The 26,690-nt window shown below is 41.8% G+C and overlaps 1 protein-coding gene across 1 annotated transcript; it reads left to right on the top strand.

The window, feature by feature from the left end:
* Window positions 1–1,987: 1,987 nt before the first annotated feature.
* On the top strand, window positions 1,988–26,268 carry LOC116994043 (ectodysplasin-A receptor-associated adapter protein-like). The gene is made up of 6 exons (XM_033055438.1): window positions 1,988–2,067; window positions 13,795–13,853; window positions 15,059–15,098; window positions 17,840–17,928; window positions 22,171–22,216; window positions 24,620–26,268. The coding sequence occupies exons 1-6, from the start codon at window positions 2,040–2,042 to the stop codon at window positions 24,994–24,996; spliced, it is 639 nt and encodes a 212-aa protein (XP_032911329.1). The 5' UTR covers window positions 1,988–2,039; the 3' UTR covers window positions 24,997–26,268.
* Window positions 26,269–26,690: the final 422 nt, after the last annotated feature.

Genomic DNA, 26,690 nt, shown 5'->3' on the forward strand with positions numbered 1-26,690 from the left:
GATATTGGAGCTATACTGGAGAAGTGAAACTTTTAACTTATCTTCTCCAAGATAAATCAACCTTTCAGAAGAAAAGGTCAATGTCCAACCTGCATCAATTTCTCCTTATGAAATCTAGAAAGAAAAACACAGTCAGCACTTTAATATTAAGGAAAAAAACCTGAATAAATGCATATAATAATAAGCAATCTATTAATACAAACAACCTTATTAATGTTATCAGGTTGTTGTACTTTAATTGCTTCAACAATTAGAAGACCACCTGGGACACCTTGTTTTGTTCCTTAGAGGTTTTACTTTGCCATAGCTGCAGAATGAGAGAACAGAGAACAGAATGAGGTAACATGACTCCAAGAACTATTGGTTAGCTGATCTTTCCCTGCACAGGCCAAACTCTGAACACAATATGCTAACAATTTTATGAAATAGCAACAACCAATCTCTCTGCCAAGCATCACAAAAAAACCCATGCCACCTTATTAAGTGCTTCTTTAAAACTCCGTTTCAATTAGCACTTAGTTACACTAAAATAGTTTGTTAAAATTGTGTAAATCAGAGACAACCTCAATGTATAACACAAAGAGCTGCAATAAAAGTTATCTATGCTGTCATCACCTCTTTGGGTGGCCACTTACAGTATAGCATACTATACACCACAGAAATTTAGAAAATAAAAGAAAAATAATAATCCAGAGGATAAGCTTTGCTCCACATGGACGGTGTATTCCTTTATAAACTCACTCCAAGGGCTTTGGCCCAGCTGCAAGCCTCTCCTACTTGACACCAGCTATCATTTCAGTCAAGATCACACACTGGATGAACAGCGAGCTCCTAACCACAGACACATGTCCTCCTAAAGCTGTGAAGGCAGTTTACAGAAGGAAGGAGTGTTCTCAATCCTTCCCTGTAATGTGGGCAAACAGACACGACCTAAGCACAAGCCAATGCTGGGCATTAGCATCACCATTGGAACATATGGCGTCTCACAGGCTTCATCAGGGCACCGACCTTTCTGCCCGAAGCCACGGGCATGGACCCAGCCCAGAGCTACCCAACACATCCCACTGACTGATGCTACCCGTAGTTCCCAGGTCAGCCACCTTCTCCCCGCAGACCGGCGGCACCGGCCCCGTCCTGGATCCCGGCAAGCGCCAGCCACAGGCTGTGGAAAGGGAAGGACGTGGGCTACAGACTCCAACACGAGATTCCTCGACTTCTCCGCGGGGAGCTGCACATGACACGGCCCAGGGCTGCCCTCTCCCCGAAGGGACCTCAGCTCCCGCCTCTGCCGGCTGTCCCTCCGGGAGGGCTCCAGCCCACAGCCGGCGGGCATCCCTGCCCGGCCACGCTCCCACCCCGCCGCACCGTCCCGCCAGCCGCCGGCTCCTACCTGGGCCTCCGCTGTCAGGACGCAGCCGAGCACCGCCAGCAGCCGCGCTGCCAGCCGTGCCTTCGTCGTCGCGCTCCGGCCGCCACCGCCGCCGCTCATGCTGCCGCTGCCGCCGCGACTGACGGAGGAGGGGGCAGCCCGCGCCCCGCCGCCGGCGGCACAGGAAGGAGAGGGACGCGCCGCGGGTCGTCGGCGGCAGCGTCTCCTCCCGGCGCGGCCGCTCCTGCGGGCGGCGGGACCCGTCTGGGCGGGGGCGCCGCGCTCACCGCGACCTGTCCGCGGCACCGCCGCGCGCGCCCGGGATTCCCTCGCTAAGCAGCAGCGGCACCACCACCACCCGCTCCAGCGCCCGCCGCTCCCGGGCCGCCCCGCGCGGCACGCCGGGAGATGTAGTTCCCCTCCCGGTGCCGGGGCCGGGGCGGGGCGGGGCGGCGGCGCCCAATAGGAGAGGACCACGCGCGCCTCCAAAACAAGTGGCGGCGGCGCGCGAGGCGGCGGCTGGGCGCGTGCGCGCGGCGTCAGGAGGGCGCGTGAGGAGGGGCGCGCGAGGGCCGGCGGCGGAGCGGGGCTGTGGAACCGGTCGGGCTCGGTCCGGACCCATTAGAACCAGTCTGGCCCAGCCGGACCTTTACGAACCGGTCTGGCCCGTATGAATCAGTCTGGCTCAGTCGGGCCCGGTAAGTCCCAGTATTTTCCCCGTTCATCCCAGGCTATACTTGAGTCCAGGCCTGTTTATCGCAGTCCATTCCAGTATAATCTAGTCCAGGCCAGTAAGAACCAATTTAGCCCAGTATCACAGAATGCCTGAGTTGGAAGGGATCCACAAAGATCATCAAAGTCCAGCTCCCAGCGCTGCACTGCGCCATCCCCGAGAGCAACACCACACGCCCGAGAGCGTTGTCCAAAAACTTCTTGATGCCTGTCAGGCCTGCTGCTGCGACTGCTTCCCTGGAGAGCCTGTTCCAGTGCCCAGCCATCCTCTGGGTGAAGAATCTTGTCCTGATATCCAACCTAAACTTCCCATCTCAGCTTCAGGCCATTCCCTTCAGTCCTGTCCTTGGTCGTGAGAGTGAAGAGATCGGTATCTGCCCCTCCACTTCCCTTTTTGGGGATGTTGAACATCACAGTGAGGTCTCCCCTCTCTCTCTGCTTCTCTAGACAGAACAAACCAAGTATGTTCCAGCATATCTCCCTATCACCCCAGTCTAAACCCAGTCCAATCTGCACAACCTGGTCCAGACTCGTATGAACCAGTTTGTCCCACTATATCCCAGTGCACTCTCCAGTATAACCCAGCGGGCTGGGCTGTGCTGCCCTAGTGCTATGCGGGTGAGTTGGGCAGGGCCACAGGACCCCCTGCCCCACTCTGAGGGCAGCTCAGAACCAATCTTTTGCTCCCAACAGTTCGATGTTTGCCTGTAATTCATTTCCAGAATTGCAAAAACTCATATTTCTGTGAAAAAATTGAGTGTTGCACTTACTTAATGTGCAGGATTGCTGAAATTAGGATTTTTCAATTCAGATGCTAACTCAGGTTCTTCTTATACCCCTTCATTTGGATAATACCCCTTTACTGGAGTGTGGAGACAAGCCTTAAGTCTAGGGTAACGATGTCAGAGAGCTTTAAGATTGACCTTTGTTATTTTCATTAATTAAAAAATTAATTCAAATTAGCTTTCCATTACATTTGTCCTTAAGGGGCCAGTATGTCACAGATTTTTGCATTGCTGAAAATGTCTTGAAGGGATGGTGTCTAGGAATTACAGAGATGATAAGAAGAAGTAGGCAGTAGTTAGCCTCGTTCCAGAGAGATCATGTAAATACTCCTTTTTTTCTTCTGTGGAGTACAGGCAGTACAACTATAATTTGGGAACAAATGACTAAATGAGAAGCTATTCCTACTTCCAGCATCATTGGAGCAATACGTTAGTTGGATATTTGAGAAGAAATTAGCAGAACAGTTAATGTTTACATTGCCATAGTTTGCTCTCAGTATCAGTACTCCATACTTTATCATAAGTGGTTTGTACTTCTCACAAAGAAACTGTTTCTGTTCAGCAGATTAAGGTGAATTCATTGTATTTGTTTACATTTTGTACCTTTGATTTTGGAAAAAAAGTTTCCATCATGAGTATTTAGAAAAACCCTAAAACCTTGGAAGAATAAAGCACTGTCACACGCTTGAGCTACAGAAAGGACTCTAAAAGTTAGAAGTAAATAGTCATATTTTTAAGTCATAGTGTTCACTCAGTTTTTAGTTCAGAACACTTTATGTTAGTTACACCATGGTATTGTATTTCTTCACCTCTGAAATGCTTGTATCAGAAGTCAGTTGTGGTTTAGCTTTTTACTGCCATATTAGAAAGATAAGGAATTGGCTGTAAAAATATATAATGGATAATTTTAAGAGGCAATAAAAAAAAATTATTCCTTTTATAAATAAGTGTTATCTAAGATGGCAGAGCTAAATGTACCTTAACACAGTTTTCTAAACTGTAGGGTATTTTTAATCTTATTTTTTGTTTATTGTCGATTTAAATCTATGAATGCTACTCTGCTAGTGGTATAAAAATGTCTAAAAAACCCCGAACATAAAAATCCTAATACAGGATTTCTGTGTGAAATCAATTTCAGGAAAGATCTGCAGAAGAAGCAGTCTTACAATTTCAATCAAAACCCAACAGCATATTACAAAGCTATGAGTATCTACTAAGCGTCTTTCTTATAAAGAAATCTGCCAGGATGTTATGAGATTTTAGCAAGGGCTGAGGACACGCCCTTACTGGGGAGGACGGATAATCACAGTTTACAGTTTGCTGGGGTCATGCAGAGTCTGGCCTATATATTAAATTTTACAGTGTGGTTGTCATAGGAACAAACATCTGTGATTTCATAATATGCACCGCTGTTACACATGTTGACAGTTTCATTTGCTAACATTTGCTTTGTATGTCAAAGCAAAGAAAGCCTTGAGCACAGGAACTAAAAACAGTATTCTGTATTCTTAAATAAAAATTAAGTAAAGCACACCAGAGTCACCTCTTCCTCGTGACTCTGATGTTCTCTAGCATAGGCACAGGTCTGAGTGCACAAGAGAGAGACAGTCTTTTAGTGGGTGCAGCAAATCTGCAAGTACCAAACTTGCCTCTGGCCTGAAACTGCTCAAGTCCTGCAAGTTTTATTGTATTACCTCCATTGGTGCTTTTTAGCCAGCTCTTATTTGCCAGAATTGAGCATATGGGCTCTGGCTGTAGACAGAAATAATGAACTATGGACATCAACTGTGTAAAAATGGATCTTAGAGATTATTATGGACCGATTTAAGTGAACATATATGGTAAAACAGGGTGGCTTCACATTTCCCTTTAGAAGAAACTTGATAAATACCAGCTGTTAAAGTCATTAACTAGATTTCAGTAATCTGAAATGTGGGGTTTTATTTTGAAACTTTTTGCCCTTGAAACTTTTGCCTTTATTTATTTTTCCAAATTAACTTTGAATGAGTCCTTCCTAAACTTAGGAGAGTAAACCAGAGGAATCAATATGTTACAAACTTCTGTTTAAGTCTGGCAAACAGCAGCAGTGGGAAGGCAGTGCCTGTTGAGCAGTGGAACATCTTGTGGTTGCCTAGACTTAAATGATACCGCAAGGCACAGCTGTGGTTACGAACTTTCAGTAAACCACCTGATATAAGTACAGAAAGCAGCCAAGTACCAGGGCACATGAGTTTTGTTGTCTGCTACCCTGGAGAGCTTGTACACCCTCACCCCTGTTCTGTCCTGCTGTCATTAGGCCTGACACAAGTTGTCTCCTTGCAAGTCATGCCTCACTGACATCTTGTTCCCACCTACTGATGTCTGCCTTAAAGCCACAACCTATGCTCTGTGGCAATGGGTGCAAATATCTTTTGAAAAGTACCTGTGGATGTGTAGGGTTATCTCAGGAGTGTGGCCTGTAAATGGCAAAACAATATGTCAAATTCAGTATGGTGGAAAACCAGGCAAATTTTAAACCCGAAAATGCAGCAATATTTTCACAGTGACTATGAGGGAATAAAGCAAGAAAGACAGAATGCAGTAAAATATAAAGAATAGCAATATAGGGAGGAAGTACATTTTTAAGGAAGTTTTTGTAGGTGGTGAAAAACTAACCACAAATCTTAGCTGTACTTCTATATTCTCATTTCCCTGTTTCATGTGTGTTTTACAGCTGGATGTTAACAAAGTGCATTGTGTAGTCTAGAACAGCATGATCTGAGTGAAGAGTAGAAGTACTCTGTAGAGCATTATTGTCATTCCTGTAGTACCTATACTTTTTTAAGAAGGAACCAACATAGGATTGAGTCTAGTAGCTCTGCCAAACTTCTGAGTGTAGTGAAAATACATAATCTTGTTTAAAAAACACCTAAGATTTGTGCACTTGCTCTTTCAGTGTGTGTGCTCATCTGTCAGCAAATCTGACCATGAGGTATAGATCTCATCTGAATTGTACATTTATGGGAACAAGCAGCTGGGCAGGGGACTGTGCTAATGTCCCTGCAGAGATGTAAGCTGCAGCCTGAAATCAATTGTATTGGGCTGAGTTTCAACATGTCAATCTAGAGAAAGCAAGATTTCACTGTTTCTGTGGTGTGTGTTTGACTACGACACAAGCACAGCTCTGGAGTGGTGGGAACATTTCCATGTCATGCAGTCCTGTCAGGCAAACAAATTATCCACAGGCTTACATAAGCTGGTCTAGGTATGTGTAATTTCTTACATTTTCTCCATATAGTGCTGTTTCTGTCAATTAAATGTCAAAATCGTGATGTTCCTGTAAAAGAACTGTAAAAGAGCAGACCAATATCATTATTGGCAAGGAAAGTGGTTTTAACTTTTTAGCTGCTGGTTAATTATTCCTACTCCAGAGCAGTCTCAGAATTTTCAAGAACTTTTCTAGCAGCAGTCTGAAGCTTCTGACAATTAAAAACTGCATGTAGGATATTGAGAGAGAAAATGCAGGGAGGTTTCTTCCTAAATCTCCTGAAATACAGGAGGGGTAGAGAGTTTATGTTGAAATAGAGGTATTTTACTCAATGTGAACTTCCTTAAGTGAAGATGTTTGAAATGTAGAAAGCAAACAGATGAGGAAGAATAAACAAGGTTGCCATGTGATTCTGGCAGGCCCACAGTTACCATGACTATTGACAACCTGTGGGGAGGCATGGGGAATATTACTGATCCCCTGTGTTATAGTAGCATTTGTCATCTGGAACAAAAGCTCTCCATATCCATGTGGAAAAGCTATAGAGGATCAATTAAATGTCTTGGGGTTTTTTTTCGTTTTTGTTTGTTTTCTGGCGAGGCGGGGGAGTTGTGTGTGTGTGTGTCATTTTTGTGTGTGTCTGGGTTTTTTGGGGGTTTTTTGGGGTTTTTTTGGTTTTTTTTTGTGGGGATATAGAAGTTATTTTTTTCTGGAGAGGACTATATTATCCATGGTTTTGTCTGCAGTCTTGTGCTCAGAAGAGAAGCCCCTTAAGACTGTGTTAATTGCTATTTCAAACAATAAATTCTGCAGCTATATATTACCAGATAGTTTGTAGAACTTTGAGAAAAGTCTCTTGTCCTCATCAAATATGACTAGGTTTTTTTGATGTGACCAAGAGGAAAGGAGTGAGAAGAGATCTGCATAGACTTGATTTGTGGAAACTATTTGAAATTACTAATTCTGCATTTGAGTGGAAATTTACAAAATTCTGAACTCTTCCCATTATGATTAGTTATGCTGAATTTAGTAGCTTATAGGGTTACAGCAAGATAAGATACAGATAGTACTTAGGTTTAGAAATTTGATGAGAAAATTAATCCAGCATTCTATGGGATGCCATTGCCTAAAGTTATCTCATTCTGGACTTAGTTTTTATGATACAGTTATATTTAGTTTTTCCAAAATAATTGCTGGCTTTCTGCACTGGTCAGTTGACTAGGTAACAAAGATTTTGACAATACTCATTAAAGAATGGTACAAGAACAGGCATGCAACAGCCAAAATAATCTGTACTGTTATGAGTAGTCTAGAGATACTTGTAAGTAATTGCAGTCTCCTCCTCCAGTACTATGGAAAAATTGTTAAATTATGATTACTAACCTAAGCTTTAAGGCAGTAATATTATCTCGACTATTCATTTCTATTATTAAATTTCATTATTTTAAAGACCTCTCTGTAAATAATTTTAGAAAACCTGCTTCAAATTGAAAGGCCAATCCAATTTACAGATATACTTCCTAAAATACATGATTTTGAACAACATTAAACAGTTTTGGCTGTTGGCATCAGTGTTGTTCCACTAAAAATACTTTGTTATTGTTTACTGAAATAATTTTCTAATCTTCACGCCGGAAGATTTCAGGTTGTAAGTTATGAGAAGAGTAAATGCAATGTTGATTGTAAAACCTGACGTAGCCCCCAACACTGGTGTTTTGTAGCCTTCTGTTGTTTACAGACTTCAGTGTAACAATAGTACACTAGGGATATTTCAAAGGAACTCAATGGATACATTTTTATGTAGGTTGTAAATCAATTTCCCCAAAGTTTTTGCAGTCACTGTGTCTATTTTTGGGGTAAAGTCCAGTAGATTTTGAACAGCACACAGAGGCAATACATTCATGGAGGTCCTCAGGCTAGACATGGCATTCTTTTAATTGAAACATAAATTTGACAGGTTTGAGTCTAGAACATTCTTAGCTCTACTCTGGGTGTGTCACCCCTTACAGTTATAAAAGATAAAATAAAAAATAAAATTAAAAAATAAATAATAATTTTAAACCCCCAAATTATTAGTACAGCATTTGTGCAGATCTGTGTAGGTAAGAATATACTTCTGCTCTCAGCCTAATTATCCATCACCAAAACCCTTGTGCCGCTAAGGAAATCTAGGGAAATGCACACGGTCAGCAGTTTTATTTCTAATTAGATTTGGTGTTAGCTTTTTAAAGTAAGCCCTTATTCTTTGAGAATGAGTTTTAATATGAATGTGGAAGAAATGAGAGGCAACTGACCCTTTGAACAGTTGGACTCCAATGATAGGCCTAAAAAAATTTTCTTTGTTTCTTATACATAATGAGTTGCAGAAATCTTAATTACCTGTTACCTGTACCTTGGAGATTAAGATAGAGATAAATGTATGTTTATGTGTATAACTCAATGGTGGAGCCTCCATTAATCTCAGATGAAATAAGATTAATTTTATCTGGGGTGGAATTCAGTAAGAAAGTAATTGAAAAACATCAATATTAATGATGTTAGCTAAAAACCAAATAACAGGTGTGATGGTGCATTCCCCCCGCCCCTTTCTAGACTGCAGTATGAGAAATGCTTGTTCATGGCAACAGGATGACAGCTACTGTCATCAATTTAAATTGTGGAAATAACAGCAATTTTATCTTTATCACTTTTTAAAAAAAATTATTATTTGTAACATGCACAAGAGATGAAAAATAATCCATGGAAAATCACTCAATTTTGATGCTTCATGGACCAAAGACTACTTTTAGTTATTCCAGTGTAAGTCAGTTGGCTGAATTGGAGCTCTCTCAGTTTAACAGAACAGAATCTGTCAATTTACCTCTTTAATAAATGAGCCAAGTGGCTCACAAAGGTGATCGTTGTAATGGCAAATTCAGTTATGCTGGCTTCTTTTGCTTGCATTGTACACTAAATAGCAATACATAATATTTATTATTTAGAGAGTGTTTTAATGCACCCCATTTAAGAAGCCTGTGTTTACATCGACACCGTGAGAGAATTTGCCAGAGATGACAGTGGGGTTCCAAAGCAATTACATCCAAAGATTTGACTTCGTCGTGGTATCGGATGTGCCTGTAGCATAAGAGGACGAACGTTAAATATCTGTGAAAAAGCAGTGCAGTTTATGATCGCTGCTCTGCAGTACTTGCGTTTGTAAACTCTGTCCGTACACGTTGAGCCACCTGCAGATGGACCTTGAGCAATAATGGAGACCGCCTTTCTCTGTCGAAGGCGGTGATTGACGCTCGTAAATGTCCGCGAACAGGAAAGCGAGCGCTTGATTTCATATTGCTGAAGTAACTCACTTTCAGATCCAAACTGGCATTCTTGACAAGCGGTATGAGCACCCCTTGTCCGTGGTCTTGGCGAAACAACGTTTTCCCTCAGGAGAGCACCTCCCGCACGGAGGATTTAACCCGACGTATCCGCGGGAGCGCGGTGTTCCGCGCTGGGAAGTGCGGGCTCCCGGCGGAGGCGCTTTCTAGCGCGGCGGGACGGCCATGGGTGGGACCGACCTGCCTGGCTCCGTCGCTGCCGGGAGCGCCCTACCTGCAGCGGGGCGGCGCAGGAAGGGGGCGGCGCGGCGGGGCGGCGGTTCCGGGCACGTCGCGTTCCTCGCCCCGGGACCCGCCGCGCCCCATGGCCGCTCCGCAGGACCCGCTGCCCCCAGGTGAGGCCGGCGCCGCGGGGAGCCGGGCGGGTGGGTGGGGGTGTCCCGAGGGGTCCCCGGGGGTCTGGGACACGCGATGCGCGGGGGTGCGGCCCGCGGCTTCCATCTCGGGCCGGACAGAGTCGGGGCCGTGGCTCCTGGGAGCCAGGTGAGGAGTGCAGCCCCGAGTTTTTAAGTTGCTCCCTTCCCCCTCCGCACACGCCAGTTAAGTACGGTAATAATTTATCATGTGCTCTGCTGATGTGATTTAGTGTAACTTGTCTTGTCAAGCCTGCTCCAGTATTTAGGGTCTAAGTTAGTTTGCGCTAGTTAGCAGCATGTTCAAAATATCTTTTTGAAAGACGTTTTCTTAGAAGCCCAGAGCTACGAAGTCCACACGCATTAACTTGCATAGTAATGGTAACTGTGCAAATTGCTTTTAAGCACCTCACCTGTGGAGTGCCAGCATCACTCCATACCTATCTGCTCAGACAGGGACAAAGTTTTGAGTAGTTAACAGTAAACAAAAGTGCACAAGTGCTGATGCACTTGGGCTTTTCAGAGTACTGAATATTCTAGTATAATTTGCCATGTCTTCTTCTATTCAAATCTCTAATTAATGTGCCTCAAAGCAACATTTTTTTAATTTGGGTTTAATCAAAGAGTTCATATCTGTGAGCAACATTAGTTTTAGAGTGATTACTTGTTTAAGTTGTGCTAAGTTAAATTATTCATGTGTATGCCGAGCCTTGGTGTGAAAAAGGTCTCAGGTGCATGGTTGAATTATGTAACTACAGCCGACCTTAGGTGCTTCACTCACTGCTAGTGGTGTCAAGACTGAGTTAAAGAGAAAAACTCTAACAGTGGGGAATACTGTCTCTGCTACTTGGTACTTTGTGACCGGCCTCCCCCTCCGCTTAAAGGTCAAAATGCTGAGGTCTCTAAAATTCGCTTTCAGACTTCCTTCCAATGCAAGGGTGAAAAGCAGAAAAACTGTTTGCACTGGTAGATGCAGAGCATTGCATCCCCACTATAGTAGCAGTATTGAACAGAGAGAAAAGGTGGGCATTCGTACAAGTCTGCTTCTCTTCTTGCAGACTGGTCATACTGGGTGGGCCCTGGCAGAGCTGTGGCTGCTGCTGAGCAGCATGCAGGTGCTGCGTGGCAGAAATGAATCTCAGGAGCAACCATTGAACCTGATTTATGTCTCTCCAAGTCCATGTACACATGCTGATTTATGTCCATCTGAGTCAACTCACTTGAGGCTCCCTGCTAAAGTGTGGGGAGGTAAACGTAGTCCAGTGTCTGTATCCTGTTGGTGTGAGTACGGTGGTAGTGATTTTGTGAGGGACTCCAGGTAATGTTGTTATAAAGCTGTCTGTCAAAGTAACCATGAAATCAGTCAGTTAGTCAGATGATACCCTCATTTCCTGTTGGCCTTTCAGCATGCAAAACTGTGCATGGTTTACATGAGATAAACACAGAACTTTCCTCCCTGCTGCTTAGTGCACCTGTGTCCAGCTCTATGACATGAGCTGTGGAATGTTGGGGCAGATGCATGTGGGAAGGAGCATAAGGACATTCAAATTGCCTTATTCACAATAAAGTACTAGATCTGTGGTTTTCAGATTATGTGCCTTGTGTCAGCAAGACTCTGGTGAATCATCTGCAGCCCAATATGTGGAGTCTTTAATCTTAGGTGCAAATATTCATACACATACATGCCACTTATAAAAAAACCAAACTGGGGACTTGGTAGTGCTCTGCAACCTAAACAAAACAGTGGAAATTACTATTCTTCATAAAGAACTATGAAATAAAGGGAAGCACTCGAGGCATAGGAAATGAAATACAGTTTTAAAATATTTTGCAGGATGGATGCTAAGCAAGAAAAATGCAGATTCCCATGATTGTGTTTGTGTGTGAAACCTAGAAAGCAGGAGTGAGAAGTACTACCTTTGTACTCCATCACCTCTTGTAGAGGAACCCTTGGGTCTGTCAAGTCCTTGTTTGAAAGCCTGTACTCTCTGAGCTTCTCCATTTTTCAGTGCTTCCCTCTGGATTGTGGAAAGTAAATTACCAGTGTCAAAATGTACGTTGGTGGTGTCACGGAGGTGTAACAGAGAATAGGGGAGAGAGCCCTTACCATAGCTACAGTGAGGTTCACCAAGGCATGGATGTTCTGTGGGTGGCTGGTTGCTTTGTTTTTGATCATTTCCGTTTTTAAAATTCATCTAAGAATCTATAAGGAGGGGCTGAAAGGCCTCCAAAATAAACCAACAATAAGGTGCATGCTTTGCCACTGGCTTTGAGTGGAAAAACAGTGAGACTGGGGATGCTTGGGCTGATCTTCTTCCCTAGAGCCTTTCTTTGGCTCCCAGTGCCTCCTTGTTTTTCAGCTTTCCTTTACTGGGTGGGCTTTTCTTTGCCCAGTTTCTCTGCAGCTTTTCCTGCAGTTCCTGCACTTGAGAGTTTATGCTGGCTGTTGGTATCAGGGCAGGCTTTATCCAGAACATTTCGTTAATGTTATGTTTTTGGAGCAGGGATGTCATATTTACCAAAAAATACAAGTGACAAAACCATTTGTTTTCCTCTTCTGCATATGCTTCCTAATTTGCAGTGTGAACTGCATACTCAACTGCAATTTCATAGGCCCCTGCCTATTTTAAACATGCAGTGTGCAAAGACTGTGCTCAGCCCTTGTCATCTACCCCTCTGATCATGTGCCACCTGCCTGGACAATGCCTGTGGATTTCCTGGGGGCTCTGGCTTTACCTGGAATCTCAGGGACGCTCAGGAACTGTTGCTGGTGGGGTGCCTCACAGAAGCAGGAGGGAGAACAACTCTGTCCCACTGCTGCCACCCTTTTTATTTATTGTGATGTCTTGCATTGGTTAGTGCTTCAGCTTGTTTTGTTGTATTGAGTGGATTTGTAGGAGTGGGTCCCCAAATAAGCAACTGTGCTAAATTTGAGCTGGCTAGAATGGTGTCTGTGTAATTTCTGTTCTGGGGCTCAGTGTTTATAAAGTGTATTTTATATTTCATTTCTGTGGCTCTGTTCTAAATCTACTGGGTTTTATATTCCAGAGAAGATAATCACCAAATACTGATTACAATTGTCTTACTGCTTGCAGCTGAAAACTTAATGTGTACTTGCAGTAAGTGACTTTTAGAGTAAGAATGACACGAATTAAGATCTTACCACATAATTTTAAAATGTTTTTCAAATTTTGAAAACATTTATACTTACCAATAGTGGAGATTGCAGAAAAATATGACAGGATGATGTTAAATTACAGAAGTTTTGTGAATCCTGACTTCTGTATGACATTTATTTTGGATTCTCTGTGCACTTCTGGTCAGTATCCCACTAGTATTTGTCAATTTAGCCATTGATGCAGAGGGATTAACATTTCATGATTCACCTGCAGGTACTTTGAAGATTTATTTTTTTATTCTCTTGATATTAATATAGTTTAATTTTACTGTTCTATTGTATACAAATAATTAGCATTTCACTCCAATATTTTTTAATTAGTATTTTCAATTTTCTGTTGTAATCTGGTGTTCGTTATAGTATTAATTTCTGTTGTAGTGGGTATTTTTGTTTCCTGTTTGAATTATTTCTTTGAGGAAAAAATGGAATGCTGTCACTAGGAGAACAGAACTTAGCTTTTAGAAAATTTACTGAAATTTATTATTTATTGCTGACATGTTTTGTGTAGGATTTTAATTGAAGTCTATCTTTTGTTAGGTTAGAGTTGGGTGTCCTTATTGCATGTAATTTCTCATCTCTGTGCTAGTAGCTCTGACATTTTCCAGTTTGTCATTTTTTCTTGTGGGAGTATGACATAGTGCATGTAATGGCTGCATAGTTGTGTTTTATCTTGGTCAGACAAAGAAGCAAAATACGAATTGGCAGAAATACTTTGATGATTATGCAGTGATAAAGTTTTCTCTTTTCCATCAGATCATGCAGCCAAAGAGCCAGTGGAGGATACGGATCCAAGCACTCTTTCCTTAACAATGGTACGTGCTTCTAGTCTAGTGCAGTTGAAATCATTATAGCTCTCTATGGTTATGTAATACCACAGTGAGAAAATACATTCAATGATGCTAACCCAAACTATGAGCTTATATATGACTGCACAAGCAAACTTTAATTTACTAACCTGTGCAGTAAAAGTGTAAATAAAAATACTAACAGGTGCATCATCTGAACTGGATGGTATTACCAGTGGAGCTGTCCATGTGATAACGTCCAAAGGCTGTGGCAGTGCCATCTCTTTAATTTAAAAAAGCCCCAACAACTGAGAAAAATTGGTGCTGGCGTTCTTCTCTCTACACGGTTTGGACGGATTAAAAAGCCTACTTAGGGCTTAAAATTTCAACGGTACTAAGCTGTTATTACTTCCTGTAGCTGATTTGAAGTAATGGAAAGGTAGGATCCAAGAGCAGCGGTGCCTTAGGCAGGCCTGGCTGAGCCTCAGGAGGGATCAAGCCGCGCCCTCTGGTGCTCGCTGGCACACGAGCACCGCTTGTGTCGAGATCTCAAACGTCCCAGGCTCCTGCCGAGGTGGGAGTAGAAGTAATACGAAATTCTGTGAAAACTTCTTGAAATGTGGCTTTCTGTAAAAGCCACACCTACTTTCATATAAGGGCAAGGGCCATAGGGAAGGAGGTAAATTTCAGATATTATAATAAGTTATGTTATACCTGGGAATCAGAAGCTTTCTCCTTAAACTCAGTAATAATAGTTTCCTATTGTATCTTAATTGGCTGTGCAAGTTTAGAGCAGAAGGGGGAAATATTTCTTTTTCTTTCAATGCAGTAACATTTTATTAAAAGCTTAATCTGCTAAAAGAGAAATTGCAGTCATGTCTGTTCCTCCTGTTATGCATTACCTTCTCAGGAGTATCTTGCTACTTCAGAACAAAATTTCTTTCTTAAACTTTTTCTTAACTTTTTCACTAAAAATAGCTTTAAAAATACTGTAGCAAATCAGCAATCTCTATTACTTCTTCATGTGCTAATCAGTAGTGTTAGTAGCATCTCAGTTCCCACAAGTGTTGCTCTATCTGATGGTGAACAGATCAACTGGTAGCAACTTGAGAGATACAACTATAATTATGCACTTAAGAAAGTACATAAAGAAAGACTATATAAATACTCTTTCCCCAGCACAATTACACTCAAAATAGCAAACATCTGTGTTTCTTGCATTTTTGTGACAGACTGAAAAATATCCTGTCCAAGACACAGGAGTACCTAAAGGTAAGTATTTGTGAATTCTGTCTATTCAGATATCATTGATCTGTGCTGCCATCTGCAATAAAAACAGTGGTGTTACCCAACAGATTGAAATATTTTTGCTAGATATTTAAATGTAATGCCCTCTTTATTTGTAAGGTCAGTTTGGTGTGTATATCTAACTTTTGAAATCTCCTTTCCAAATTTAGTTTTGATCTAAAAGTTACTCTAAAACTATCAACAGAAGACCTGGGTTTCTCAGTCTGAAAGGAAAATACAGCAGTGCCTTTGAAAGACAAGTTTCAGACAACAGATGGTAGAGACATCATAATGTTAGATGGTGACTTTGAAGGGATTACCAGTGCATTCATGTTGTTAGAAATACAGTCAAGGAATACCTTTCACGTCTTTTGCCTCTGACTGCATTTCCAGTCAACTCTTCGTGCCATCTTTTACCTTCAGCAGGTGTTAATATCATCTACTGGGGAATCTACTATTAGGTCTGCTCTGCACAAGTTCCTGCCTCTCCTTGCTGAAAATGGAGCGAGGAAGTCAGGTTCTTAAGAAAAATACATGGATTACACAGTGTGAATATCCTCCTTATGTTTCCTTGACCTGTGGGGTGGGTTTTTTGCTGTCATCCCAGGCTTTGCCATTGTCTTCTGTCCAGGGAATACACTGGCAGGGGTGTGGCACTCTGCAGATAGTGTGTTCTCCACGCTGTGTTGCACAGCAGATCTGCAGTGGGACTGACACAGGAAACCAGGCTTGTCACAATGGAAACTTCTGCTAAGGAGTGGGAGCTGTATATCACTGGGGTTAAAAAAAAGTTGGAGATTATTCAGGGGCTTGAGAAAGATACACAGAGGAAATGGGCACTCTTCAGAAGTGCTGATTTTTTATTTCACCTGTGACATTTGATCCTGCTCAAAATTAATTAGCTAGATTACTGAATTTCAAAATTTTCAGGGTTGTTTGAAACCCAAAATTACATATTCTAAATGCACCTAATTTAAAAAAGAAAGCTAACACCTAAGTAGAAAGGTCAGCACTTTCTGTAAAAAGGGAAGTGCACTTGGTTTATATTCAATTTTCATTTTTGCTTCTGCTTACTAAGTGTGAAAAGATGTAATTACTAATATAGCTTGACATTTCCCCTTTGAATTTGAATATGATACAAATATCTCTTACTAATTTGTTAATTTCTGTAAATTTAATTCTTTCTCTGAGAAGGCTTTTCATAGTTATTTCAGTTAAAAATACAAACTTAGAAGTGTGAGTCTGTCAAATAAAAATTGTAAAAGATGTGCCAGTCTGATTCTGTACATCACACAATTGTATTTGTTTCAGATGTAATGTTTGAACACACTTTTAATTTAATGTTTGAACATTGATTAGAGGGGCTGTCTTGCTTTTATTGGTCAGTTAATTAATTGGCCATTTTTGAACCATAACTTATTAAAGTTCTTGGCACCCTTTATTGATAATGAAATAAAATGGAGTTGAGGGAACTTTTTATATTGTAGAAGTCATCTTAGTGTTTATCATGATTTGATAGTAATTCTATTTGCACTCAAATATAGAACAAATTTCACACATATTTCCACAGTTTTGATGCCTGGGCTATGCATTTTCAGACAGACTTTGTTAGTTTTGGGGTTTTTTTGGTTGTTGTCTCTGGACCTACAGTCATAAAGAATAATGATGGTCCTCTACAAATACTGACTTTTAATGGGGATGAAATATCTTTCAACAGTCTTATAAAACCAGAAAAAGAGGAGAATAATGATTTTTAGTTTTCTTTTTCTTCTAAGTGTAAGGATGATCTTTGATTCAGATCAATTTCTTCGGTGAGTTAAGAAAATATTGCTTCTTTCTGTTATGTAATGATTCATAAAGATAATAGAGATTCTTCAATGAGATCTTGCCACTAAACAAAAAACAAATGGAAATATACCAGTGCTACAAATGTAGTCACCCCCCTAGAGCACTTTTGTGTATAAAAACATGTAGAATATAACCCTTGTGTTAATGGTTGGTCAGCATCTGATTCAGGGGAATTATGCAAATAGTTTGATGGGGAGGACCTTACTAATCATGCAGGGTGAAATTTGTCCATTTACACAAGGTTCACAAAGGGTTTGTGTATCCTTTGTATCCCATTTTGAGGGCTGAAGTGATGCTTGAAAGGTTAATGCTGTACTAGGGAATGCTGTACTTTTCAGTGGACTCCCAGGGCTCCCACTTTGAAATGGATTATTTCAGTGCTTCAGCAAATTCCTATGTAGTAGAAATCAGTAGGATGAGTCCAGTTCACAAAGGGCAGAATAAAAGATAAATATTTCTGTAGTACTTATTTTAACGGTCATTTTAAGTGTGATGAGAAAAGCAAAACAAAAATTAGAGTGACTTGTGACATCTTCGGCCTACTTGGTTGTATTGGTTCAGTTAATATTCTGTAGTCAGCTTTCTGAAAGAACAACATGACTCTTGCTTTAAAAATAGTGTGATGTTTGTTTAGAAAACAGCTGCTACTCTAATCTCTGCAAGGATTGTATTTCTTCTCACAGTCATGCTCTGCATGATTGTTAGAGAGTCTGCTGATTTAACATTTTGGGGTTTTAATCTAGGAATTCCCAGTGTTTGATCATGATATGGAGTTAAATTTTGTGTGTTAGACATCTATACTATAATTTATGTTTGTAGTCTTATTATTTAAATTTGTATGTGAGTGGAAGACCAGTGTTTCACGCTCTTTGTCTTAGATGAGGAATACCTAACAGATCAAGTTACTTTGGAAATAGCATCTGTGAACATCAAGACCCTTACATCAGATTCTGGCCTAATCCAACAGGTAAGAAAAATGATACTTGAATATGAACTAAGTTACTGCTGTTAATTAAGTATGTTAACAAATAAGTATATTTTCAGATTATATCTGGAGAACAAAACAAAATTATTCATTAAAACAGAAATTTGCTTTATTTTCAAGAGTTCAATGAAAGGAGCTTTTGTGGAGAAGAGCAACAAAGAGATTATTTAATCATTAACATGTACTTTTTAGTTTAAATAGGCTTTGATCAATGTATAGATGTTCTGAAGGAGAGCCACCAAAGAGTTAAAGCTTTGTCATGCATGCTGTCCCTCTGGTGAAAATATTTCCTGGTGAAAATAAAGCCAGGCAGAGAAGAAATGAAGAAGTAAGGGATCCTAGATTTTGCCCTTAGGGAGGTATTAGACTGTTTTGCTTTGATTTTGGTACACTGCTCTTCCCATAGTTGAAACACTGTCCAATTTTTGTGAAAACTTATATTGCCATAGTAAGGGCAATCCTGAGTGACTCCCATACTCCATGGTTATCATCTTTCAAGTGAATGTTATTTGCTGAATTTCAAATTGATTCTCTTTGGGTTGAGCAGAAAACTTGGAGAAGAGAAATGAATGAGCATTTTCCAGCAAGATGAAGAATTAAAAGGAGTTCCTTATGCCAGAGTCCCAGCTGAATTCCATCAGAAACAAACATGGGTTTGGTATGCATTTCACAGATGATGGAGGTAACTGTTCCTTCCCATCATCAAGAAGAGGGCATTTATTGGCAGCTTAGAATCACTATAAAGATAATCAAGTGTATTAGAGTGGTTCCACAGAGCTGGAAAACTTTGTGCTTACCTTCAGACTATACATAAGTTTATGGCTTTGATTAGTACTGTAGAGGCTGATTGGATCTTCATTATGGGCAAAAAATATTCTTGCTTAATGCCTTCATTTCCCTGGCAGTAAAACTACATTGTCTTATTGCAATTACATTACAAGAAAATGATCTTGAATAAACCTGAGTGCATCTGACTTGATAAATTGGATAATGACTGATCAGTAGAAATACTAATTTTGAAAACAGATGTATGGCACAGGTAAGTATAGCTGCTTTTCTTTGTACTTTTTGCAGTACTACCCACTCTTATTTATAATGCCTCATAAGGCATATATAATGATATAAGGGCACTTGGACATTGGCTTTCACAATAAGGTTTGAACTTTAATGAATTGATAAAGTCTGGGAAATGAAGGTCAGGACAGCAGTTAAGTGAACAGTGTATGCTTTTCTTCTTCTTTTTTGTTATCTCTGGTGAGGCTGAGCTGTCCTGGGAAGTTTCTCATTCTCCCCAAGGTGTTACCCTTCTGGGAATTTGCTCCTTGAGGCTCAGTAGTAACATTCTACCTTTTTAAAGAATTTGTGCAAGTGGAGACAATTACTATAATCAGGGGCTTCAGATTTAGGTTTTTTTTTACTTTGGGTGCTCATATGTGGCCATGAAGGCCAGGTTTGTGTTTAAAAAGTGCTGTGCAGATAAAGCTGTTGTGGTAGAAAGTAAACTACTAGAAGATAATGGCAGGGCTTATTCACTTGCAATTTGCATGTACAGTGTTAGATCTCTCTTGAGCAGAGAACAGACATTTTGATGTTGCATGTGTGGTCTTGCAGTTTTCAGGGAGTCAAGAAATTCTGAAAACAGTATGCAAATTTTTTCTTTCTTAACAAAGTCTGTAAATATTTTGGAGGGATTTCACCTTCTTTATAATTAGATTGTGAATGTATGCAAGTTCACCACAGCAACTGAAACTGCCTTGTATTCTATTTTTAGTGGATTTCTTAGTAAAGAAGGTGTAGCAGGTAGGACTAGAGTATCTTAGTACACTAAATTGTTACCCATATATTGACTTTTGTTTATATGCACAACCTGCAAAATTAAGTAGCCTGCTGTTAGACTTTTGGAAGAATGACACAGTACAAAAAGATCAACAATACTTCATTGCAGCTATCTAAGGGGAAAATCCCCTTCTACTTTCATCTTTAAATCCTCAACAGAAGAAAGCTATTTCACCTGGCTCCACACCTGCATAGTTAAAGTAAGGGCAGCTGCAGTTTCCTCACAGTTCTACAATCACGGGCTGTCCTTCCAGGTTTTAGAGTTTGCTAAGTAGTAGAATTTAAATGTTACAACGTGTGTTGCAGTCTCAGGCTGCTAAGTAATCTCATTATGTTTAATTAGCAGACGAAACACCATTGAGGGAATGTTATCTTCAAATAGGAGAAGGGTTAGATATGAGCCACAAAAATGTTCACATCTACCTGTTGTCTATAAAAGCTTCCTAAGTACATAAAGAAGTTTATAAAAAAAAAATTTTATAAAAAAATTTTACCTAAATCAACAAAACAGTCCCTTAGTGCTGCTTGCTACAGGCAAAATTCTTGGTTTTTGCATTGCAAAACATTTTAAAAATCTTTTTAATCAAACCATATGAATTGTTAAATAACTTTTGGGTGTCTAAGAGAGTTAGTCAATAGATGCAATGCTATAGCATGTCATTAATAAAAATGCTGTTGTTCAGTGCATATAACCAACAGGGCAGTTTTATGAGTGAAAGCATGGAAATGCCGCCTGAAAAGACTGCAGATTGTTAGCAATTCCTCAAAACTGTGTATTGTATATTGTTATGTATGTTCCCTGTCTGAATTTACAGGTAGCTTGGAATTCTTTTAAGTACAGTAATTTCACGACTATAAGGCGCACCCTTATGACTAAAATTTTTCCCTAAACCCGGAATTGCCCCTTATAGTCCGGTGCGCCTTATCTGATCTACAAAGTTGCAAAATTTTCCACCCCGGAAGTGAGAGCCGCGAGGGGGGGCGGCGCCGCGGGAGCGCCGAGTAGCCATGGTGGGGCAGCCGCGGGCAGTCCCAGGCACAGGGAGCAGCGCGGGCTGGAAGGCAGAGGGCGGCCCCGGGCAGCCCCAGGCATGGGGAGCAGCGTGGGCTGGAAGGCGGGGCGTGGCCCCGGGCAGCCCCAGGCACGGGGAGCAGCGCGGGCTGGAAGGCGGGGCGTGGCCCCGGCGGCTCCAGGCACAGGGAGCAGCGTGGACTGGAAGGCGGGGCGTGGCCCCGGGCAGCCCCGGGCACGGGGAGCAGTGCGGGCTGGAAGGCGGGGCGTGGCCCCGGCGGCTCCAGGCACAGGGAGCAGCGTGGACTGGAAGGCGGGGCGTGGCCCCGGGCAGCCCCGGGCACGGGGAGCAGTGCGGGCTGGAAGGCAGGGGGCGGCCCTGGGTGCCCCAGGTACCGGGAGCAGCGCGGGCAGGGAGGTGTTACTACTTTGTAACTTTGTTGTGCGCAGCGGCCTGAGCCGACGGGACCACAGTGCTGGGGGCAGCGGCCCCACAGCTGATAGGGGCAGGCGCAACCAGCGGGGCTGCGCTGCTGGCGGCAGCGGGGCCACAGGCCGATAGGGGCCGACGGGACCACAGTGCTGGGGGCAGCGGCGCCACAGCTGATAGGGGCAGGCGCAGCCAGCGGGGCTGCGGTGCTGGAGGCAGCGGGGCCACAGCCCGATAGGGGCCGACGGGGCCGCAGTGCGCCGAGCCGGGCGAGGGATGGGAGGCAGGGCAGTGGCGGCGCGGGGCAAGCCCGCCGACATGGGGGCACCCGTAGCACCAGGGAACTCTGGAGCAGCGGGGCCCTGGGGACGCCGCACAGAGCGGCGGAGGGCTTTCTCCGGCCCCGGGGACGCCACACGGAGCGGCGGCGGGCATTTTCCGGCCCTGGGGACACCGCACGGAGCGGCGGTGGGCATTTTCCGGCCCTGGGGGCACCGCACGGAGCGGCGGCGGGCATTTTCCAGCCCTGGGGACACCGCACGGAGCGGCGGCGGGCATTTTCCGGCCCCGGGGACGCTGCACGGAGCGGCGGCGGGCATTTTCCGGCCCCGGGGACGCCGCACGGAGCGGCGGCAGGCGTTCCCTGGCCCCGGGGATGCCGCACGGAATGGCGGATACAGGCAGGCCCGGGGGCCAATGGCTGCCGGGTTGGGGCGGGGCCTTGGCCAGCAATCACGTGGGGGGAGCTGGGGGCGGAGCCTCTCTTAAAAAAAAAAAAAAAAAAAAAAAAAAAAAAAAAAAAAAAAAAGTGCGCCTTATAGTCCGGTGCGCCTTATGGTCGTGAAATTACTGTAATCTCCTGCCAGTTGTAAATTAGTCAAATACTTATTCTGGCATTCAATTACATTGTTTTATTTTGACTTTATATTTATTTTCTGCTTTGTAGCCAGAAGACAAAGACACACAAAACCATACTGACAAATCACTTTCAGGTAATATGTCAGCTTTATTGTTCTCTGTATTTTATTCCTAGGTTTTATTTGAAAGTGCTTTTTAAAAAACTGCTATTTTTAAAAATTAACAAAGAGCTGTTTGCATAATTAGTGCTTATGGAGCTCATTTCATTTACGGTTTCCCCTTTGTTCTAAGAGAATGGTGATCAATGATGCAGACCATACAAAATATGCAAGTTGGTCTTTCCAAATACATTTAGTACCCCTGCCTTTGGAAGTGATGTGTAAATAGCTGTCAGGAGAGAGCAGAAGCTGGCAGTAGGTTGTGAGTGCTTATCCCATCATTGTGTGAGTTCTGCTGGGAAGGGAGATGTGTGTGTTATATACACTTCTCTTAATCTAACAGTAAGAAACTGAGAGTTTCCGATTTTGTAAAGAAGCTTGTCCTATCAGGTAGCATTAGGATCACGCAATTTGCTGGGTAGTGCTTGTCAGCGTCTAACATAGGGACACCTTAGAAAAGCAGGATTCTTTAAGATGTTTTGATAGTCTTCCAGATGGTATAGCATGAGAAGCAGGTTGGTTTAGTTTTGTTTACTTATATCTGTGCCCTTTTACAGAGGTGTTTTCTTTACCCCATCTTCCCTGTTTCTATTGGAAGACAAAACTTACCCTGGCAACCTTGCCAGAGTAAATAAGATGAAATTCAGATAGGGTGTTCTCCTGCCCTCTGAGCTCAGCCAGAAATTTGATTGGATTATATTCATTTGGCTTTGTTTGTATAAGTAAAGTTTGGTATGAATGAAGCAAGAAAGTTTTGTCTCATTCTAGCAAGAGTTTAGGGTGCACAAGAACAGAAGAGTTAACATATATGTTCCTGTAGAGAACAGCTGCAAGCCTGTGGAATACCTATGAGCTAAGATGTCACCACAAATGTTTCCCTTTAACAGGGAATGTAAGCTTTTGTATGAAGTTACGTGTCTGCAGCAGTGTTGTTGCTGCATGTCCTAACTCGTTGAAAACTTCAGAAGTTGTCCTTGGCCTGCCAGAAAAAGCAATCTGATGAGAAATGTTACAAAACTAACAATAGCCTGTTCTTTCTTTAAAATATACCATGCAGACATAATGTTCTGGAATTTTCACAAAATTTATCCAATAATTACTAAAAATAAATAATTGATGTTAAAAAAAAAGCCACAAAATCCCACAAACAGCCTTAACAGATGCTGTTGTCCTTATGAGTAGGTGACACTAACTATCAGATTTGTCCTTTGCAAGAGATACAGTTCAGGCCTGTGATACAGCACTTGTAAATTGTGTGTCACTGTTTCCTGTTGTTTTTAATTGATCTTTTGATTAATATCAGATCCTTTTTCAAAGAGTTTTGTCTGAAGTAGAACTAGCTACCTCCCTATTTCAAGTGGTATAATGAGGCTGGAGCACAGAAACTTCAGGAAAAGCTTCTAGGCTGTGTCCATTATTTACTATTTGGAAATACCAGATTCTCCCTGCAGCCAAAATGCTCAGACCATCTCCTGCACTGTTGCAGTGTTAAAGGACTTGATATTAGAGTTTGATTAGAGGTATGACTCAAACTAGTTTCTACATGGTTCAAGGGGTATTAATATATAATGCAATCTGATAGCACCACATTGTTCCCAGTTTTGGGGGAGATACTGACTGTGGTGTGTAGGAGATTTCCAAATGGCAATTTTCAGTATTTGATGCAAATTTTAGAACATATCACCACCTCTTTCCAGCAACTTGTTATTTTTGTTTTTCTCAGGAAAAACATGGAGGAGTATGCACTTTATTCCTTTTCATTATGTACATTTAAAATAGGCTTTGTTGGTAAAATAGGGACAGTTTTTATTGTCAGAGCCCTTACAAAGCAAAGGAACATATCTACTTTTTCATTGTGTGAAAGTACTGGATGGTAGTTGTGTTCAGCAGAGATTCTCGTGGTGCATGTATTTCATGTTGTTGTAAAGGCAGCAGCTCAAAAATGCAAAATCTTTTCCTTCATTTGACAACACAGGTACACAAGATGCATGGAATGCACACATAATCCTGTTGGTGATGTAAGTGGGCGTTATGGCAGATTCAAGGAAGCGACATTGTTCCAAAAACAAAAAAGAAGACTCACACACTCCATTGAATCCTATGTCTTTTCTGTAAAAGTACAAATGTGGTGCTTTCAGAATTACTGTCTTGTCGATTAAAGCAACTTTTGATTAGACTGTAGTGAAGAGAGAAGTTTTAGAAAGTTAATTTCATGAGTTCTTCGTGAGGAGAGGCATTGCATGTCATTATTCTGACTTTTCCAGAAGCAATTCAAAGCAACATAATACTCCTTAATCCTTTATGCTTTTAACTTTTTGTTCATGGTGATACCACAACAATAGATCCTCATTTCTTTCCATGTAATGGTTTTCACTGCAGATCTCAAGAAAACCTGCAAGGAAAATGTCACCTGCTCCTTGTGCTTATTCCGTGCACCAACCATCAGTGACATGCTCAATGATGAGGACTTGTTGTACACAGTGAGGCTAAAGCTGGATCCCTGCCATCCAACAGTGAAAAACTGGAGAAATTTAGCAAGCAAGTGGGGGATGACTTATGACGAATTGTGTTTCCTTGAACAAAAGCCTCAAAGTCCCACCTTGGAATTCTTGCTACGGAATAGTGACCGGACTGTGGAGCAGCTGATTGATCTCTGTAAATTTTATAAGAGAATTGATGTTGTGAAAGTTCTGCTGAAATGGGTGGAGGAGGAATGGCCCAAGAGAGGGAACAGAAATTACCAGAATGACTTCTAGGTCAAGAAAGTTGTTAGTCTGTATGTGTTAAATGCTAGCTAATCCATTGGAAGTTTCCCTTGCAAGAGAGAGAATGCCTGTACTGAGGGTATACTGTGTAAGCTTTATCTACTGTATACACAAATGTAAGCTTTATACCCTCAGGGTTGCAAAGATAACCTTCCAAAAGTGGATGGAATCATCCAGGTTGTGTTCTTGAGTCTGCAAATACCTTCAGTTTCTTTGCTGCTCTTCACAGCCTTCCTAAACAGAAAAGGATTGAAAAGGCCAGACCACTTGTTTTACTGCAGCAGTTGTGAGCCATATCAGTTGTGTGCTGTTGCTATTGGGAAAGTCACAGTTAGAAGGCAAACCTCTTGGCCTTACTGGTAGCCCTTCCACAATTTTGTATGTTCTACCTAGTACAAGATGAGGTGGAATCTTTTTCTTCTTTTTTAGTTGTTTTATAAGCTTTGTTTTGGCACAGGAACACCTTGGTGTTCCAGGCAGCAATTTGGATCTGAATGTTACAATTAACTGAATATTCAACATCACATTTGAGCAAATTAAGTCTCTTTATGAACAAGAGTAGACTTTAAATAACAACAGATATAAAATAATTACTCACATGCTACATCATAGGCCATATATTTACTCTAAAAAGAAATCATGCAATTCAGAGAGACTTTTCAACCCATAACCTTTTGGGGCCAAAGTAACCAATTAAAAGGCTCTATGCTTAAAATTACTTCCCAAAAGTTTAAAGACAGTGTACACTCTTGAGTGCGTGTATCAAATCCCTCTCACTTTGCAGTGCGAGATGATGGCACCACAGGGTATTGTTAGTATTGACTGTAACTTCCCTTTTCACAGGTAGTGGTTTTCTTTATGGTCCTGTGGGTTGGCCTGCTTTCTGTCCTACACCAAGGCAGTTGCAGTCTTGTGTGAAACTAGCACTATCTATTGATTAAAGCCACTCTAATGGAAAATGAACAGCTGAATTCACCTACAGCCTAGGTGGATGGTTTATTAAAGCACTTACAGTGGCTTAGACTGACTTTTTTTTAAATATTTTGATACTGTTTACATTTTAAATGTTTTAGAATTGGCCTTTTTCCTACCATTCTTCTGACATCTCAGACAATGTAGTATGTACATAGGTGTATATACCAAAGCACTGGTCAAGATGTGGGGCAAAACTAGAATGGGGTGCAGGTTGATGCGCTGTTTACTGTTCTTGAGTAGAAATAATAAGAATTAGCAAAGGTGAGGAAGTCTAATGCTGTATGCTGAGTTTCTTACTGTAAGATTAAAAAGGGACCTCTAGTAATACTTTATTGTAGATGCTGAGTGATATGGTTACAGAGCAGTTAGAAGTAAAGACTAACATTTTCAATGTCAGGTACATGTTCTGGGCTGACATAAAATTAACTTTATTTTAGTGACTTCAAGAAGCTGAAAGATTTGTTTCAGGGTAAAGAAATTTACCTAAATTTGAGGTCTGAATTTCTGATTTTTTTAGAAAAGGCTAGAATTTTTAATGAATTTTTTTAACCATTCCTCAAAAAAAGCTGCTACTCTTTAGAACTCTAGTTTTCTAGCTGTATTTTAAGGAGGAATTTTTACTGCTCTGTGTTGTTGGGGCTGCAGTTCAAGTGTTTAATGGTTCTCTTCTAACACTGAGGGTTTCCCAACAGATGTTTGTCAGCTTCTAT

The sequence above is a fragment of the Catharus ustulatus genome, chromosome 3 (genome assembly GCF_009819885.2).
Source record: "Catharus ustulatus isolate bCatUst1 chromosome 3, bCatUst1.pri.v2, whole genome shotgun sequence".
NCBI classification, from domain to species: Eukaryota; Metazoa; Chordata; class Aves; order Passeriformes; family Turdidae; genus Catharus; species Catharus ustulatus.

What these genes read in the sequence shown, in the direction of transcription:
- LOC116994043 (XM_033055438.1), top strand. Translation starts at nt 2,040, where the DNA reads ATGAATCAGTCTGGCTCAGTCGGGCCCG. An exon ending in GTCTGGCTCAGTCGGGCCCG is followed by an intron (nt 2,068 to 13,794) that starts GTAAGTCCCAGT and finishes CTTTTCCATCAG; the next exon opens with ATCATGCAGCCAAAGAGCCA. An exon ending in GCACTCTTTCCTTAACAATG is followed by an intron (nt 13,854 to 15,058) that starts GTACGTGCTTCT and finishes TTTTTGTGACAG; the next exon opens with ACTGAAAAATATCCTGTCCA.